Source organism: Mercenaria mercenaria, chromosome 6, assembly GCF_021730395.1.
Source record: "Mercenaria mercenaria strain notata chromosome 6, MADL_Memer_1, whole genome shotgun sequence".
Classification (NCBI taxonomy): Eukaryota; Metazoa; Mollusca; class Bivalvia; order Venerida; family Veneridae; genus Mercenaria; species Mercenaria mercenaria.
Window position 1 is genome coordinate 60,213,652 of NC_069366.1, and position 20,960 is coordinate 60,234,611.

General features: G+C 34.0%; 2 protein-coding genes and 1 long non-coding RNA gene across 3 annotated transcripts in view; 1 reads left to right on the forward strand and 2 right to left on the reverse strand.

The window, feature by feature from the left end:
• The window catches only part of LOC123548760 (uncharacterized), a 169,156-nt gene that overhangs the window by 82,781 nt on the left and 65,415 nt on the right, over window positions 1-20,960 (reverse strand). The gene's annotated exons all lie outside the window — the stretch shown is intronic.
• On the reverse strand, window positions 3,620-8,948 carry LOC128557782 (uncharacterized). The gene is made up of 3 exons (XR_008371382.1): window positions 8,854-8,948; window positions 6,154-6,247; window positions 3,620-5,644 (listed from the first exon to the last, which is right to left on the reverse strand). It is a non-coding gene; the product is annotated as an uncharacterized LOC128557782 (long non-coding RNA).
• LOC128558056 (exosome complex exonuclease RRP44-like) lies at window positions 9,278-19,423 on the forward strand. Its single transcript, XM_053546842.1, has 8 exons — window positions 9,278-9,378; window positions 10,079-10,165; window positions 11,250-11,406; window positions 14,064-14,284; window positions 15,652-15,820; window positions 16,634-16,792; window positions 17,646-17,768; window positions 19,346-19,423. Exons 1-8 carry the CDS (start codon window positions 9,278-9,280, stop codon window positions 19,421-19,423), a joined length of 1,095 nt encoding a protein of 364 aa, XP_053402817.1.

Genomic DNA, 20,960 nt, shown 5'->3' on the forward strand with positions numbered 1-20,960 from the left:
TTATCTGGATATCGTACAATAAAGTCTGGAAACGAAAATCATTTTCTGAGTTAATGGCAACCCGGCAATAATTTTATCAAAACGACATCGCTATGTCTTTATAGTGATAATACATGACATAAAATCTTTAGACATATTCGGTAATCCCAAATAATGTTTTAAAGTCGGCATGAAATATGCGCATCGCCATTTATTGTAAAATAACTCAAAACATGCACACGAACCTGTACATTTTATTTAAGAAACAATTTATAGCAAAAGAGTGCTTTAACACTATTTATACACGATGGGTGGTTACATGTCGGGCGTAATAATTTCACGAGGGCGCAGCCCGAGTTGAATTATTTGTACGACGTATTACCGCCCGAGTGTATAAATAGTGTTAAAACACGGTCTTGCTATAAATTATTTCAATTCTAATATGCCCTTAATCTAAAACACTAGATAAAATATAGTAGCGTTCTTTCTTGGTCGCAACAAAAACACTGACGTCACCGCACGTTAACGTGACGTCATTCTAGCGTAAGAGTGTTTTAACAGAGGAAAGCATATTAGAATTCACCATATTATAGAACATAACTATGTTTATTTACGATTTTTGGGACGTTTCATTAAAATCCACAACTACTGAAAAATTATTTGCGAAAAAAATATTTTCCGTAGAATTCTAGTAATGTCCGGTAACTCTTTAATTCTATCGGACAAATCTCGAATTGAACCTTTTAAAGTTTCCAAACATATTAATGGCAAAAGTCGTGATTACAGAGTGGATTAATAGACTGAAGAATACAAAAATATATATATATATAAAATTCAAACATGCCAACTATTCTTAGGATTCTTAAAATGGACGACATTTCTAAAATGGTCCATATTCTCATATTGAATATTAGATCTATATTTCTATAAATTTGTTACATCAAGATTCTATATAGTTTTTCTGCCTTGAAGTTTGAGCCCCTAAATCAATGAATGCCTTCTATGGATATTGATTCTATTGGCACAAACCAAGAAGAACGTATGCTTTTATTAATTTTAATTGTATTAAATATATTTGATAAGAAAGAATAAAAAGAAAGTTAAGGCATTTCGACGCAAAAATAAAATATAAAGGTGTTCAGAAAATTCGTTCCGATTTTTCTAGAAACAGGCACTTATAGTGGACTTTCAAAACAGTATGCTTTTTATAAACAGAATATAAAAAAATAATAGAAACTGGCTGAAGGTAAAAAACTTAGAAAAACATCCTGAAATAAAGACATTCGTTTGGGTAAGAAGACAAATGTTATGGGGTAACAGTTTCAAACACATAAATAATAAATGTTTATTTTTTCAAAGTTGGATTAACTCAAATATTTTATTCCTGAATGATATAATAAACACAAAAGGAGAAATTGATCAAAATATTATACTGAATAAGCTGACAGACAAAAGAAACTGTTCACTGACATTGATTACTAAAATTAAAAAGAAAACTTGTCTGGTTGCAGAGTAATATAAAAATAATTCACATTGTGGTAACGTTAATCATCTGCCGCTAAATGTCGCACCTTTAACGTTAAATGTCGCAAAAATTTGTCCACCGTTATATGTCGCAACACCAACGCTAAATGTCGCACTTCCTATTTGACACTATGACTATCAATTCTTTGTGTATATTTTCTTTTTGGGGGGGAAGAAAAATTAACAGGTTTTGTAATACAAATAATTATCTTAATGATAAGTGCTGTTACTTATAGCAACAAGCGGGCCTTGTTGGCCCTAGATCGCTCACCTGAGTTCCACACCTTGCTTAAACAATCACGCAAGAAAAATATTTATTATTTTGTAATAGGACCAGTGTTTTAGGACAGAAATATTCTGGTGTTTCTTCTAATTGAATATGATTTGGTAATGATGTTGTATGTTTGTGGGGGTTGGGTATGGGTGGGGAACGGGGTGAATAACGACACAGAAATCTAAGACACAAACACACAGCACCAAGACAATTAATAGAAAATATAAATATTTACATTTCTGAAGAGGGAGGGAGGGAGGGGGGGGGAGAGAGAGAGTGGGGGAGGGAGGGTGTTATGTGTGGGTAGGCGGAAAAGTAGGATAATTAGGGAAATGAGACTAAACCAAACAATTTTAAGAGACTAAAAGTAAAATAATATCAAAATTCCCGCTTTACCTGAAAAAATGTACAGAGGGCCATATAGGATCTTTCTCCGCCATTGAAGCTTGATAGTCACCTTATGACTTTAAATGTAAACCTCCAAACAAAGATATAGAATCCATATCTGATTAATAGAAAACCTTTGTTTTCTACAGCTGGTACAAAACAGTTACAGTCTTTGTGTCGTGTAGTTAAACATCCTGTTGTGTAACAGGCCCAGATCGCGACCAGAGCCGATCCCCCACCCCCAACCCCTCCCTTGTTGGCTTAGTAGTGACTTGTACTCATCTAAGTTGCACCCGATTATTTTGGAAATAATATTTTCTCAAAATGTAGACCCAAAACGCCCCAGAGGCGAACATTTTATACTTATATTTCAAAATTCCCCAGGGGGAAGAACCCTTGACCCCTTAAAATTCCAGTACCTTAAAATTAAGACAAAAAATGCACCAGCGGCAACCATTTTATACCTGTTTTTCAAACTTTCCCGGGGAGAGCCCCTGAGCCCTCGAAAATGGCAGGGATAACCCCTCCCATATACATCGAAATTTTGAACAAAAAATGCAATAAAGTCCAGCATTCCATATCTGTATTTCAAACTTGTCAAGGGGAAAAGACCCTAACCACCTAAAGTAAGGGGAGTGCCCCTCTAGTACGTATCTCAAAAAAATAGACAAAAATGCACCACAGGCCAGTATTTCATACCTGTACATAAAAAACTTTCCCACAAATACGGATAGAGGAACCCCGTACCTACCGCAGACGTCGCCTCTGACGCTTTTGTTTTAAACTGGTGCCACTCCCCCCCCCCCCCCCCCTCCCTCCTCCTCCATCAACAATTGCTGGCCCCTGGGCTGTTGTGTAACGAAATTCAGGTCGACTCAAGACATGCGATACAACGCATGACAATACGAAGCGCGAGCTTAATATCTCATGAGTTAAAGTGTTCACAAACTTTTACTTTGATTTGACAGGGTGACCTAGTTTTTAGACCCCACGTGAACCAGCCATCTTCAGACATAGCCTATTGAAATAAAACAATCTGTTTAGAAACCAGTCAGAAGTGTTAAATACATTGCAGTCGGCTGCCTGCAAACATTAAAGGATGTTCCACGTGAGCACTGTTGTGTCACATGCTAATTACGGACCGATTACCAAGGTGACAGTCAGACCGTTTGATAAGTTTATTGATTATCTGAGGGTGCAAGCAACAATTTCCTGCTTGGTAGGTGATCGTGTATTGAGATTTCAGATCGAAATTTATACTTTTCTCGATTTTTACGGCACCAATTTTTTTTTTTTTTTTTTTCACTTCACAAATCGGTCCAAAAAGTCAAAAATTGGTTCAAAACTGACAAACCAGCAAATTTCCGGAGCCCTGATGTAAAGCGTTGTAATATGTGACAGAGCATGAGATTTTGGGTCCAAATGCAATTTTGATCAAAAATGGGGTTTTGGGCTAATATGACAGACTGACCCGTTCTGAGTAAAAATCTTCAATTTGACAACAAAAATCAGTCGTTGTCATGGAGATATTACCTTTTTTCGGACACCATGTATTTGTCTAACTGTATCAAAATTGAGGCAGTATATCTTAATAATGACACCATATTTAAATAATATCAAGATAAAATACATGATAAAATAACAAAAGCAACATGCAATTAATGGAATGTATTTCTTTTTGTCTCTTTCTTTCATGTAGTATAAAAAATATTTATGTTCTAAAAATCGTTTCTATAGCAACACTGTTGTTTAACCTCTTTTTTAACAGTCTCTTGATGAATCTAGCAAAAAATTACATAGAATGTGAAATAAATACACAATTAACTTTTTCTAGTGTGCTAACCGTTTACAGACAACTGTTTTATGACATTCTTTTGAACAAGATATAGAATTTATTTGATATCAAATTAGACAACATCCCAAAAACTAGGACATTTATCTTATCATTATAGACATCTTATCTATTAAACAGTAAGAAAGAAAATCAGGCAAGAAGATATAATTATTACACTGTTATTATCAACTGTGAGTTTGCTAAAATTTCAAAAGACCTAGATATACTGATCAGTGAATCATTACCATGGCAACGATGTGGTATTTTCTTACAAAAATTCTAACATTACCATGGCAACAATGTGGTATTTTCTTACAAAAATACTAACATTTTTGGCAATTTCTTTGTAATAAATTGAATATTGGAAGTGTTTTTCCATATATTTACATCAAAAGCTGTCTGTTTTCTTATTTAAAAGTAAGAGAGTAGACATCATTCTGTGAAAATTAATGTAATATGGTTTGAGAAATACATAATTTTCAGATACACCTCTCTCAGTTACAACTATTGCCATTTTAAGGCAGGCTTGTGTAATAACATAGTGCTTTGTTTATGCAATTATTACATATGAAAATATATTCACTAACATAATACAGCTTAACATATATAACATATAAACAAGAAAGTTGCTGTTTACATATGATGATATCCAAAATAATTTAAAAATTAAATTAATGTTACCATGGCAACAATGCACTATTTTCTTAAAATAGTAGTTTTTTGTAAATTTTCCAGAAAGAATCAGAACATTCATTTAGCATCTGTTCAGTATACATTTGTTTTACACCACAAATGGTCAATTATGATCATTTATAAAAAACAAACATCATTTTATGTAATATAACTTGTCTTTCAGAACTACATATTTTCCTGATATGCCTACCTGCATTACAGCTCTGCCATTTTATGGCAGATTTGTGTTATGACATGTTTTGTTGATGGTTACACATAAAAGATATTTTCTTGCAGAACATAGTCTGATTAGCAGAATATAAACAAGACACATGATGTGTCATGTAAAAATATCTTTTAACACAATTATAACCATGGATTAACATGATTAATTCTTGAAATAAAATATATTATATTCAGCCAGTAACAAATATTTTCTTCTATATTGGTAGTTTTCTGTCATTTCTGGAAAAATCCTTCCTACACTCACACTGGCAAGGCAGTTTTGATTGTAAAAATGTTTCCTCCAAAGGTTGTGCTTTAATGTCACACATGTTGTAGTTTTGAAACAACTAGGATTCATTCAACAGACATGTCTTACTATTTCATGCATGCAGTTTTGGAAATTTTATAAGTTAAATTCTGTATTGTTAGAACAATTAGGATAGTGCTTCTCAAACAACTTCACAGCTGTCATGACATCAAAACACTACTTTTACCCAATATTTCTCACAGCTGACTAAGTTTTACTTTTTCTTAAAACACATCTGTAATTTGAACTAGAATTTGTAACTTTTCAGGTCATGAGGGCAAGAAACATGACATTATTTGTGCAATATGGAGTTATTTGCTCATATCAGTATTTGTGACATGCACTCTATTCTTCCACAGGCATGATTTCAGCTGGATGATCAGTAGAACATATTAATTCCTTCTGTTTCATTCCCATTTACATATTCATAGTTCTTTCATCACTGCAAAACAAAAATTCATCAACATTAGAACTTCATTTTAATAAGATTAGTGTAAGGTTACAGAATATAAGACTGTAAAGCATCTTTTCAAGCTTAAGAGAGTCTTTTTGTTAAAAGCTGACTGAAAGCAGATTTGATAAGTATAAACTCATCCAAGAATCTTACAGTATTCATGCAGAAAAAGTGGTTTTTCAAGAATACATAAACTAGCTAAGATTCCTACAGGCTAGACATACAGTTCATGCAATCAAACTTAATGTAAACACAAATACTGTAAAAATAATTTTGAAAATATGAAAAAATACATACATGATATATTCAATTATTGTATGTCATTACTTATTCACTTCTTAATATATTACACATATTTGTTGAATGGGTCTGTAATCAAAATCATTTTTCTAAAAATTCTTAAAATGTAATGAATATGTTTATGCTACTTTAATGTCTTTATCTTTCTTAGAATAGCAGTATAGTAACTGTAAAAATGTATGAAGAAATTTACAAACCCCCATAAAATCCAGCTTGTGTATAGACCTTCCTGGAAAATCATTTCACTGTTTAAGGTCATTGCATCAAGCCAAACAATCCTCAGTGGTTGATCTGTAAAATGAATAAATACTGAAAAAGGCTGAAATGTGAGATAAAAATGCCCTGGGCAGTTAGCTCAGTACATATTTAGCACAAAGACTTCTATAAAAAGAGTAATAGGTTTGAATTCCTGGCAAGGCTTTCAAAAAATGTATCTAAAGTTTATTTATTTTACTAAGTGGTTTTTAGTCACTTGCCAAGAACAGTACAGAATGGTGAGGAATCCAGAAATAATGGCCAAGTGAACAGTATGCAAATTTAACATGAAAAACTTTGGAAAAAACTCTCTTTCCAAGTAAAAACAATATTTATGCCTTGTAGAAGTTTTATGTATGGACTGATTTGACATTACATGTAAGAAATTAGTGGTTGAAGCTGACAATAGATGTGTTTCAACTATTCCTAATCAGTCACTTTCATGGCATGGCTATATTTATAAAATGATCAGGGCTTTAACTTTAATATGTAACTAAACATTATGACTGACTTTTGTAATTTTGTCTGGCACCAGAGTCACAAGGTCTTCATGTAATTGTCTTGCATACTGATTCTACTGAATACTTCTTGTAACGATATCACTGAAATTTCCGATAGCGCAGTACACATCTGTCACAATGTATAACTGATACACAAAAATCCAAAATATAAACTTACATATAAATTGAAAAGTTATATAAACTTTACAAATTGATGAAATGTATATTCTAACACGATCCGATTCATTTTCCTATTAAACAAAGAAGGCTGGAAACAGTGAATTATTAAACAACAATTCACTGTTCTGACGTCACAACTATTACGTCATAGCGTCAAGCGGCGTAAGGGCGCGCTGGAAAAGAACCCGACTGAAAACGGGCAAATATTTAATGCATGCCGACAAGGGTGTACTTTAAAGTTCTTGATAACGTGTTAGAATCGAAATAATATATCTCATTCAGTGATTTGCTCCTGAATAAATCACTGTTTGTCGTTCAGATGCGTAGCATTATATCACTCGGGCTACGCCCTCGTGAATAATTCCTTCGCATCTGAACTCCAAACAGTGATTTATTCAGCGACAAATCACCGATGAGATATATTATTTCTTAAATAATCTCACTCAATATCCATAAATCATCAGGAAGAATACATTTGTAAGTTCCAAATTCGATCGATAAACTTCCGCCTTTCAACATTTTATACCGTCACTGACGCGCTTGTCTTTCATAACTGGCATTTGGTCATAACATGTAAATCATCATTACACAAAAACTATATGCATGACACAACTGGTTTTACTATCAAATGAAAGCTTTTTGTGAGCAGATTAACGTCCACTAAAAATATTTCCTGAAAAATGATACATTAGTATTTTCTAAGCGCGAGTAGTTTGCCAATTTTCAACAAAAAATTCTTAAATTTAGATATATAATTAGGCAAAGTTATGATAAAATATACCCAATACAATCCTTTACAAACAATATGAAGTCATAAAATATTGATTTCATTGCAGCGCAATGTGGCGCAGCAGGATTGAAGTGACCGGGGGTGTGAAAGATTTCCTCGTCAAATTTCCGCCATTTTCCGCTGCTAAACCGGAAATGAACGAATGCTCACGAGGCATATGTCGTAAAATTTCGGTGATTTCCGTCAATAAGATTTACGTCCCCTTGAAGCTCTCCTGTAAAATGGCCGACAATGTTTTGACAGAAATGAAAATGCATTTCAAGCGAGGATATAATGTTTTAAAATTATTCTTTATTGAAAATAATGTTATAAATTGATTTATAAAGCAGCATGCTATTATTGAGTATAGCAATCAGCACATGACACTCATTATTTATATAGTTCCAACGTTTTTTATACACTCTAGTGTACCCCACCCACACATTTTTAGCTTGTTTATTCTTTGAGCACAAATTATTATTGGTGTTTATGATTATAACATGGAGAGTTATAGATTCTTATCTAAATAAATACATATTCAGGCAACTGTTTCTATTCCTTGAATAATTTTGTCTATTTAACCCATTTAGTGAGACATTATTTATTGTGATCACACTCTGTCTGTTGTTTTCAATGTAATAACTTAAATGTGTATTCATTTATTATAACTGAATGATTCTTCACTTGACTGCCATAATATATTCTACCGAAAACTAAGTTCTCCAGCCCCCAAAATGACCTATGAACGAAACTGAGGAGTTGACAGAATAAAAAAGATAAAATTTCATTTAATTTTTGAAAAAACCTTTTTTTTTGCCATTAGAGTCTATTTATATTACACTATTGCTTTTCCTTTGACAAAACCTTCATTTTTATGTATCATATGCTTATATTTTTTTAAAATTAAAAAATCCTTTGTTATCGCTACTTCTTGTAATTGTCTTGCATACAGATTCTACTGAATAAGAGTCAAAACCGATTTAAAAAAGTTGAATTCATGGCAGATCTAGTAAATAAAATATAGTCTACAATGTATTGACACTTGTAAATTAAATGTGAACTGCGCTAAATCTACCTCGAATCTGTCATTAGTGTCAAATCCGGGCTATTTTTGGAAAAGATATCGGACAAAACTGTCGATATGAACTCAAATAATATTTTTAACACTACATATCGCTTAAATACTTACTTACCTTGAGATTCGCTAACTGTCATTCTTTATACAATCGAAATAAATCATCAATTAATTGTTTTGGTAGTTTCATTTTCTCCGCGACCTTCGATGTTTACAAATGGCGTGTCGATTCAAACGGCGATAAATTATCAATCATTTAATTGTTTTAAAGAAACGGAATTGCAAAACACGGAAATGTTTATAAATGTCACTTCATTTTTTTCTTGTGGCAAGGTAGAGTATTATTGAAAACAAGAAATGCATCAATTGCCGCGAACACGTGGTAACGTCCACCATTTTTTTTGTGACGTAACTTTAATCGATGTTTTCTCAAATGACGTAACACCGAATTTGGACCCAAAATGTCATGGCGCGTCACATATACAAGTCACATTTTTGTATAATAATATTTTCAGGCATCACTGACATATGGCGAAGCACAGATGATAATAGATGATCCGAGCAGGAATGATGATATAGCAAAGAGTCTGAGGGGTCTTAATAAACTTGCTAAAATACTCAAACAAAACAGAATTGATAAAGGGTAAAAAAATTCTCTTGCAACTAAGTTTTCATTTTGAAAAATAATGCTCAAATTATTAGACTTTGCTTCCATTACATTATATAGTTCCAACACACATCCCATATCAAACCAGAAGAAATCAGAAGCAGCAGCCATTAATTGATTGATCCATAAATAGCAAAATAAATTTGTGACAGTGGTAAGCAACTTAGACTCACTGCGTTTGTAAGGAAATTAAGCATGAGTTTCTATAAATGGTCTGCTGACAGATGGACTGACAATGAGCAAAACAATAAACCCCTTCTTCTTCGAAGACAGGCATATTAACATCAGCACTAAACTACACTACTTCAACATTTAGCTCCTTTGTATATTGAGTCTAAATCTACCACTACAAATTGAATTAATGATACATATTTTATCATCCAAGGTTGAGAAACTATAAGTTGTAAGCAAAGGTTTGGAAGTGTAGAGTCAAAGACATTTGAATACCAGAAAAATATGTAACAGAGATGCTAAATAGTTTAAATTTAGCATATTGCAAACTTTCTGGGGTTTGTTTTCTGCAGTTTAAATGTTTGAAATTTAATGAATTGAAATTTCAGTAATTCTAAATCCCTATCAGATATAAAGGTTAAATATGTCCAGTTGGAATGCGATGATATCCTATTTTTCTCTTCTATTTGTTAGCATTTCATATTTGATTTTTTGGTCATTACAGTGCCCTTACCCTAGCCTCTCCAGAGATTCGCTTTAATATAGACAGTGAAACACATGATCCTATTGATGTACAAGCTAAGCAGTTACTGTAAGTATAATACTAAAATCCTTAAAAAATAATAATAAATTTACTTTGAATCACATAACCTCTAAAGAGCAAGTGGTGAATTTCAATGACTGAATAATTTGCACTCACTTGGCCATGTGATATAAATTCACAGATTTGGAATCGTTTGCACTCTATAGGCCATGTGAGTGAGTTCACAGATTTGGAATAATTTGCACTCTGTAGGCCATGTGACAGAAGTTCACAGATTTGGAATAATTTGCACTCTCTAGGCCATGTCATATAAGTTCACAGATTTGGAATCATTGCACTTTATAGGCCATGTGATTCAGTTTACGGATTTGGAATAATTTGCACTCTATAATCCATGTGAGTAAGTTCACAAATTTAGAATCATTTGTACACTGTAGGCCATGTGATTAATTTCACAGATTTGGAATAATTTGCACTCTGTAGGCTATGTAAATTCAAAGATTTGGAATTATTTGCAGTTTGTAGGCCAGTAAGTTCAAAGATTTGGAATAAATTGCAATCTGTAAGCTATGTAAGTTCACAGATTTGGAATTATTTGCTCTCTGTAGGCCATGTGAGTAAGTTCAAAGATTTGGAATAATTTGCCATCTGTAGGCCATGTAAGTTCACAGATTTGGAATAATTTGCACTCTATTGGCCAAGTTCACAGGCATTTCCATTTTCTTTTCATTTTCCCTCCACTGCTGTTGTTCAAAACTCTTCGGATGTAGAATTCAGTTATGTGAAGGAACCATCAAGCTAGCTTTTGGAAGGTCAGTGGTTCTACTAGGGTGCCTGTATGTGCCAGAAAAAAAAAACTGTTCGCCATTAACAGTCAAAAATACTAAAATCAACATGATCAAAATTTTGTTTTAAGACTACCATATCAGAAAGACAAATTTTCTTATTTCTTTCAGCCAAGCCTGTCACAGAAGTTACTCTCTAGGTGCAGACTGCATTTCATCCCAACATACAAGATACCATTATTATATTGTTTATTATACTGTTCAAACGGAAAAGAAATTTCCCCCACTTATTTCTGTTTAGCAGCTGAATATATATATATATTTATAACATATTGTTACATTCATAGAGATACAAATTCCATGGTAGAAGAGTTTATGTTATTGGCGAACATCTCAACAGCCCAGAAGATACATGAGGAGTTCCCAAACTGTGCTGTCCTGCGGAGACATCCGTCCCCACCTGCATCCAATTTTGATCCTCTAATTAAGGCAGCACAATCTAAGGTGAGATACTGTTGCTTATTGCAATATACAATCTTTTACTTCCTTCTTTGTTGAACTGAAATAGTCGAGCCCGCTCTCTTCTGTGACAGCTCTTGGTTTTTTAGCTCACCTGAGCCAAAGGCTCATGGTGAGCTATTGTGACCGCTCAATGTCTGTCATGCGTCGTCCGTCGTGTGTCCGTTTTCTAAAAAAATCTTCTTCTTGAAAACCACTGGGCAGAATAACACCAAACTTCACAGGAATGATCCTTGGGTGGCCCCCTTTCAAAATTGTTCAAAGAATTGAATTCCTTGCAGAACTCTGGTTGCCATGGCAACCGAAAGGAAAAACTTAAAAAATCTTCTTCTCAAAAACCAGAAGCTCTAGAGCTTAGATATTTGGTATGAAACATCACCTAGTGGACCTCTAGCAAGTTTGTTCAAATCATGACCCCCGGGGTCAAAATTGACTCCACCCCAGGGGTAACTTGGTTTTACATAGGAAAATCTTAAAAAATCTTCTTCTCAAAAACCAGAAACCCTAGAGCTTAGATATTTGACATGTAGCATTGCCTAGTGGACCTCTACTAAATTTGTTCAAATCATGACCCCGGGGTCAAAATTGACCCCGCCCCACGAGTCACTTGATTTTACATAAGAAAATTTTCTAAAAATAAACGAGAAGGCTTAGGGCTTAGATATTTCACATGTAGCATTGTCTAGTGGACCTCTACAAAATGTGTTCAAATCGTGACCCCAGGGGTCACTTGATTTTACATAGGAAAATCTTCAAAAAATTTCTTAAAATAAACCACAAGGCCTAGAGCTTAGATATTTGACATGTAGCATTGCCTAGTGGACCTCTACAAAATTTATTCAAATCATGACCCCTGGGGTCAAAATTGACCCCGCCCCAGGGGTCACTTGATTTTACATAGGAAAATCTTCAAAAATTTTCTAAAAATAAACCAGAAGGCCTAGGTCTTAGATATTTGAAATGTAGCATTGCCTAGTAGACTTCTACAAAATTTGTTCAAATCATGACCCCCCGGGGTCAAATTGACCACGCCTCATGGGGTTACTTGATTGTACATAGAAAAATCTTCAAAATTTTCTAAAAATAAACCAGAAGGCCTAGAGCTTAGATATTTGACATGTAGCATTGCCTAGTGAACCTCTACAAAATTTGTTCAAATCATCACCCCAGGGGTCAACATTGACCCCTCCACAGGGGTCACTTGATTTTGCATAGGAAAATCTTCAAAAATTTTCTAAAAATAAACCAGAAGGCCTAGAGCTTAGATATTTGACATTTAAAATTGCCTAGTGGACCTCTACAAAATTTGTTCAAATCATGACCCCGCCCCAGGGGTCACTTGATTTTACATAGGAAAATCTTCAAAAAATTTCTTAAAATAAACCAGAAGGCCTAGATCTTAGATATTTGACATGTAGCATTGCCTAAAAGACTTCTACAAAATCTGTTCAAATGATGACCCCCGGGGTCAAATTGACCTCACCCCATGGGTTACTTGATTGTACATAGAAAAATCTTCAAAATTTTCTAAAAATAAACCAGAAGGCCTAGAGCTTAGATATTTGACATGTAGCATTGCCTAAAAGACTTCTACAAAATCTGTTTAAATCATGACCCCCTGGTTCAAATTGACCTCACCCCATGGGTTACTTGATTGTACATAGAAAATTTTTCTAAAAATAAACCAGAAGGCCTAGATCTTAGATATTTGACATGTAGCATTGCCTAAAAGACTTCTACAAAATCTGTTCAAATGATGACCCCCGGGGTCAAATTGACCTCACCCCATGGGTTACTTGATTGTACATAGAAAAATCTTCAAAATTTTCTAAAAATAAACCAGAAGGCCTAGAGCTTAGATATTTGACATGTAGCATTGCCTAAAAGACTTCTACAAAATCTGTTTAAATCATGACCCCCTGGTTCAAATTGACCTCACCCCATGGGTTACTTGATTGTACATAGAAAATTTTTCTAAAAATAAACCAGAAGGCCTAGATCTTAGATATTTGAAATGTAGCATTGCCGAGTGGACCTCTACAAAATTTATTCAAATCTTGACACCCCCCCCCCCCCAAGGTGAAATTGACCCAGCCCCAGAGGTTACTTGATTGTACAAAGGGAAATCTTCATAAATTTGCTAAAAATAGACCAGAAGGCTTAGATCTTAGATATTTGATATGTAACATTTCCTAGTAGACTTCTACAAATTTTGTTCAAATCATGACCCCCGGAGTAAAATTGGTCCCGCCCCAGGGGTAACTTGATTGTACATCAGAAAATCTTTCATAAAGTTTCTAAAAATCATCAGTTTGACATTTGAGACATGTAGCTCATATTACTCAGGTGAGCGATCCAGGGTCATCATGACCCTCTTGTTTTTAAGGTTAACACAACATTGTCAGTTTTGAGATCAAAGATTTGATTTCCCTTCAAGGCAGTTTATTTTCAGTACAGTTTGACAATGTAAAAAATAAAAATACTTGAAAATATGTGTGTAGTTAATTTTTGTCTTTCTCTGATCTATTTTGGGGTTGACAGATATTTGCTTTAAAAACCTAGTTTCGATACAGAGTAATTTTGACTGTCACAGGAATATAACACTGCTGAAACCATTTTGCAGTATATTGTTTTATTTTTAGGGATTCAAAATGAATGTATCAAAAGGCAAAGATTTAGCTGACAGTCTAAATGCGGCTGTAATAGAAGACGACAAATATTTCAACACCATGTTACGGATAATGACAACAAGATGTATGATGCAGGCGGTGTATTTTTGTAGTGGAATGATACCAGAATCAGAATTTCTCCATTATGGTCTAGCCAGTGAGATCTATACCCACTTTACTTCTCCAATTAGAAGGTACGTTTTTGTCATCATTTTGCATTTGAAGTTTCTAATCCCAAAATAGACCACCTGCATAGCTGAATTGGGAGAGTGCAGATCTCTGGATCACTGGGTCATAATTTTAATCCCCTGTAGAGGCACACATTCACCATGACAGTTTGTTAAAAGACTTAGTCTGAAAATCATTTGTCTTTCTCCTTGGATTCATGTGAAAAGATGGCAGTGACTTGGCAGAAAACAGGTTAGTACAGGTATAGAAAACCAGAAACACTGGTACACTGCCTGCCATTATATTAATTAAAAGTGCAAAAAGTTTATGAATGGAATCAATATAGTTTAATGATTATAGTAGAATATGACCAAATGACCTAAAAGGGTCACAAGTCTTCCTCCACTATCAAAATCTTGAAAACCTCCATATTACTTAAAAAGTGCTGATGTGATGTAAAACCCAACAAAAAGGAAAAGGATGAAAGAACAATGAATTTAAATCAACCCTTCACAGAACTTTTGTACCAATGCTGTTTGTTCGAGAAGTACATTGGTAAATGTATGTAAATCTCAGATGCCATTTTCAGTGTTTATGTGAAATGTATACTCTGATTGCTACAGAACCTGAACATGTTGTATAAAATATCTAGATTGTTCTTAAAAATCTATCTCTTTAAATGTGTTATTCTGTGAATTAAATGTGTACACAATGTACATTTTATGAAGAGAGGAATTTGGTATTTAATATTCCACCTGATAATTGAAGTTGTATATATTTTACAAGATCAAGTTAAGGTCACAGACTTTGAATCTCTTGCCTCTCTCTCAACTGTGTTTGAAAATTTTACCTGGAAATTAGAATTCTTCCATGAGAGACTTTCAACCATTAAAAGCTGAAATAGTGCCTTATGGCCCATATTTTTATGTCTTGGTCCACACAGTGGTGTGGGAGACATTGATTTACTCCAGTCTGTGTGTCTGTCTGTCACAAAGTTTGTTCGCACTGTAAGTCAAACATTTCTCGCACAATCTTCGCCAAACTCGAACAAATTGTATCTGACCATAAGACCTTGGCCAAGATAATTAGCCAGATAAGCCCAGGCACTTGAATTACCAAAAAAAAACGCTCAGATTTCTTGTGCATTGTTAACCGAAAAAGGACAACTATACTACTGTCGAAAGTAATATAATGTTCTTTTTGACGTCAACAATCACATGCTATTTAGATGATAAGTAGTATAAGGGTCTTTTTGAGGTCAGCAATTTGCAGGCTATTTTGATGATTAGGCAGTTGTGGGAGACATGTGCTTTTCTCAAAAGCATCTCTAGTTTCAGTTTGATTTAAAACTAAACATATCTACTAAATTATTTTCCATGTTATGCATTTACAGATACTCGGATATACTCGTGCATCGTCTGCTAGCTGTATGTATAGGTGCTGACTCATCCTACCCAGAGCTTCTTGATAAACACAAGACACAGTCTATCTGTAACAATCTCAATTATAGACACAAGATGGCGCAATATGCTGGACGTTCATCTGTAAATCTACACACACATGTGAGTCTCACCTTGATGCAGATTTCCTATGAGTTTTTTTTAAAGAGATTTATAGATTGTGAAATGATAGCCAAGGCTTCATTCAAATTCATTCAAAACACTTGAAGTCTTCTACAAACAATACTTGAAAGCCACAAGGAATGTTTGTTATTATTGATAAAACTTGTAATTATTTAGTCAAGCATTGTTGTTGGCATTTTATTTGTGGTTGGCGACTTTATCAACTACCTACATTAAACAAGAAACTTTTCTTATGGAATAATGATGCTTTGAAATTGATTAATTTCCTGGACCAAAAAAATCATTTCAGCAAATATTGCTGTATTGTAGGAACATTTGTGTATGTTACAAAGATTAAAATGGAAATTATATTTTGTTGGGATTAAATTTCATTGATTTACTCAGAAACAAACAGTATTCACTAATATTAGTACCTCATTGGTATTTACATTATATTGGAATTTGTTTGTTTGGTTTGGATCAAATTTGATGGATTTACAACAATGGCTAGACCCTCATGAGAATTAAATGATTTGAGAATATAATACTTCATACCAATGAGTATTTAATTCTGTGAAATTATCAATTTTCACTGGAGGCTAATTTTAGTAGATTTTGTGATTTTGTCATTCCATGAAATTACACCCCAATGAACAAATAACATGGCTTCAGAAGTTGAAATCTATGAATTCATGTCAGCACAATATAGTCATAGTGGCTAAAACCACAAAATTGCTTGCCTAGGATATATCATGGTTTTACAGTATGTACTCAGTAGCTTGAATATTATAGACCTAACTGTTTTGTTTGCAGTTATTCTTCAAGAAAAGAGTCATTGATGAGGAGGGATACATACTGTTTGTTAGAAAGAATGCAGTACAAGTTCTTATTCCAAAATATGGTCTCGAGGCAACTTTATACCTTAATACAGATGGCCGCAAGAAAGGACCAACATTTGTGTTCAGTGAAGAAGTATGTTTTCATCTGGGTTGTAATACACCTAAAGAGACAATATTTATTAAAGCCATGATTTCAACAAAGGCAATATACAGGCACTTGCAGTTTTGGCTGACCCATTACAACACTTATTATTCTGATGTTTTTATGTATAATGAAGACCAACAACTTAAAACCATTAGAAGAATATGAGATAAATATCTTGCTTTTACTGGTCGTTTATCCGTCATTTTGTTTGCCAGACAGTAACAAGGGAATTCTGGGGCCTTCACTTTGGATGATGATCTGAAGCCTTTAGATTACAGTGAAACACCGCACGCTCGAGCATCGATGACTCGAGTACCAGGGCTCGCTCGAGCAATTCATATGGTCCCGGCCAATTTCCTTCTATTTTCTATGTGAAATTACTCTTTTTTTCATTTTGGAGTTCAAAGCTCAAGGTCACATTGACCTCAGACTAAAATGGTTTTGAACAACAGTGACTTGAACAACACTGACTGGAGAACGTTTGGGTCATCAAACTTCATAGAATGGTTTTGCCTGTTGTTTGTAGTTGACTCCTGTTGTTTTGAGGTTAAGTAGGATTAAGGTCAAGGTCACAGTGATTTAGAGACTGAAAATTGTTACAGTTACTGGAGAATGCTAGGGCCTTTCCAATTTCAAAACATGATTTTCTATGGTCAGTAGATGACCTCTATTGTTTAAGGCGTCATTAGGTCGAAGTCAAAGTATACTTGAACCTGACACTTTAACACCCAGTTAGCTCCAACAGGGCATCATTGGGGGCAGACTTGTTTTACAATCAGCTCTTGTTTTGATCCATTTTAAAAAGGCATGTCTTTCTAATAACACATTAATTTTATTGTAGGAGAATACTCAGTGTTGCGGTCCTGTGACTCTACATGTGTTTGACCGTGTTTTGATACAGATCAGTATAGACAGGTCAAATGTTCAACATTTAAAACTACAGATCAGACTTGTGGAGCCTGTGGTAAGTCTAGCAAGTTTATTTATACTTGATGTTTTGTTTTGAGTATATATTAATATTTCATTTGAACCAGTTAGAAAATCTTGAATCAACGGCCACTTGAATATACATCTAATTAAATTAAAATTAAATAGACTGAATGTTTTCATGTTAATAGTCAGAATCAATGAATCAGTCATGTTTTTGAATTTGTCATTTCTGTCTGTCTGTCCATACATGTGTCACAAAACTCTAGAAGGTACTTATTGGATTATGAGATATATAGTTTGAAAGTTTTGCTTACCTGATGGTCAAGATCACATATAGTAGACCTGTTATATTCAATGTATACAATATTTAGGCCACACCAAATTAAAAAGTTGTTCATCGGATTTGCCGCTCGTATATTTTCAGAAACACAAAAATTTTCGTTTGTTTTTGACTTGTGCTCGCCCCATTGAAAAAATTCAAGGCAAAATATTTTGGTGCGCTACTTTTTACGGACGTAACAGTGTACAATGCTTAAAATTCCAGTCCCAGATTGTTCTGAAATGTAATTTAATCACAACTCATACATTTCATCAAGGCACATATCTTGTTATTTCACCTTAATATGCAGTTACGCCATTTTCTTCCAGTGTTCTTTACCAAATTAATTTGCTACTAAAGGCGGACTTATTTCATTGAAAATTGGATGAAAGCACACACTAATTTATTTGATAACATCAATTTACATTATTTTGGTAAGGGTAAATACATGATGCATTTCTGTTTTCTGTTCTCCTGTCAAAATGATCAGTATTTTATACATATGTGGGTGGGGTAAGGAATTTACATTAGGAGTTGTGTTCTGACCAATTTAGAGCTTCAGCTTTTTCTCCAGTCTTCGAGTAGAATAATGTTAATGCTTGTTCACTACCATTTCTGACCTTTACTGAGACTATGTTTCAACAAATTTAATCTGTCAAGAATGTTTTAAATTAGAACAAGAGGGAGCTGCATGCTTGACTTTTCTCAGTGCTTGACTCTGCTTTGCCAGGTAAAGGGGCATAATAGTCAGTAGTTTTGAAAGTAACAGAGATATTAGACATTATATAAAACTTTAACAAACAAAATATAAGTTAAAAATTCTGTCAAAATTTAAATCAAGAGTTATGGGGATTGTTTTTTTCTGGTATAGACTTACGCATTGTTGTATAATACAGATTTTCTAACAGCATTTACAAACGCATACATTATTTGATTACACTGAACTGTATGCCAATGTTATTACCTTTCCACAAGTTAGCTTTATTGTGCGTCTGCAGGTCAAAATTTACCCAAACCAAAATGAACCCATGTTTTCTCAATCCTTGGTAAATGATTTCTAATGGAAAAGGGATATACATTCTATTTTAAGGTTTTTATTATTTAATCGAGAGTCGGAACAAGACAAATATTTTTCTTCGCTCTTCGCTTGCTCCTGATTTTCTTGAAAACAAAAACAAATATTTAAATTATTTTTGGCTCGCCGCCTCAATTTTTTCAGAAAAAAAAATCCGATGAACACTTGTTTTCATTTGGTGTGGCCTTAGGTTTTTTTTTCTTCTTCAATATTACAGATTCCAGAATTTAGTGTACCTCCAACAGTTGAAGAAAAACATTCTGAAGAGCCCCCAGCAAAGAAGATAAAAACGTGAACAGGAAATCATATTACATGAGATAGAAAAAAAAACTAGCAGAAAGTTAGGTTTGACACGTAAACCAGTAACCTCAAAAGAAAATAAGGACATAAACTGTGCTCGATATATTATTCCATGAAATAAAATACAATACAATAAATATTTCTGTACAAAATCCTGTTTTCCATAAAGAGGGTTAAACTAGACCTCATGCCTATAGCACTTGAAAAAAGGTATGACAAGAACGTGAAACTTCACGGAAGTTATGCTAGTTATAGTAAGAAATTAAACTGAACATGAGTCTAGACGTCAGTAAACTTGTTCAGCAGTGAATTAGTCTGTGCCAATGGGTTTATATAATTATTGGAAGAATAAAAACTGGTATATCATCTGTTTAGAGTTTTGCTTTTATATTATGTATTGTTCAGTTTTCAGTAATGTATGTAAAGATTGTAAACAGCTCAAGAGGAGCTCGCTTTTTATTGACTTGAGGGGCACAGTGATCAAAAGGCTGGCTTCATACTGTATGTCTGTTAAGATGCTGAGAACTTAAATGTCACCAGTGTAGCGATAATACACGTTTTTTTTTGTGTATTAACGTCTGCAGAAGCCGGCGGGATTGTTTGTGACAGAGACCGGAGGTCGAGGTCACAAACATATCCCAAGGGCTTTTGCAGACGTTAATACACAAAACAAACGTGTATTGTCGCTATTCTTGCATAAAAAATATATTTCACGACGATTTATGTATTGTTTTCATATGTGATGACTTGACGATTCCGGTACATTTATTATTTACCATTCCAGTTGTTCTTGGAAACGGTAAACATATTTTAAATATCCGTATCCAGGGCCCGGAAATAAACAACGCTGTCAAAAGCACATCCTGAAAGTTTTAAGCGATATTTTTATCTCTCATTATTACAAACATAAAGTTACCAATAATTGTTCATATCATTTCACAATTTGGTGGACTCGATCACAATTTCAAGAATAATAACTTTACATTCGAGTTACATTGAGTACGGACACGCAGTTGGAGTACGGATGAGTACGAACACAGTGTCAAGTTTCCAAGCTGTTTATATAAATTCTTCGAGAAATTAGATATAAACATACTGACTGATACTTACAAAAATCATAAATATGATACCTAAAAACAAAGAATCGCACAGGTAAACACGCGGTTCTTTGACATTCACGGTTGTCTACAAAATCTGAATTGACGCAGAGTTCTAAAAGGGGAGTAAACAAGGGAAGAAACGAGTACGAACAATGCTAGGGGCAGCGCATTTGGCGTTAGATACTGATACAGTAAAACATTCTATGGTTTAGATTGCATCTTTAATGCTTCAAGAAGAGGTTTTTATGAAAGAAAAAAGACGCAGATACCAGATGTCAATCTGTGCAGAATTACATATACGTCCCTGGGAAAGCATTTCAAAAATAAAAATCGGGCATTAACAGCACGTGAATCGCCTTGTTTGCACACGATTTTTCTCCTGTTAATACATAGGCGGATCCAGCGAAAAAAGTAGTTTTTATGCAAGAATGG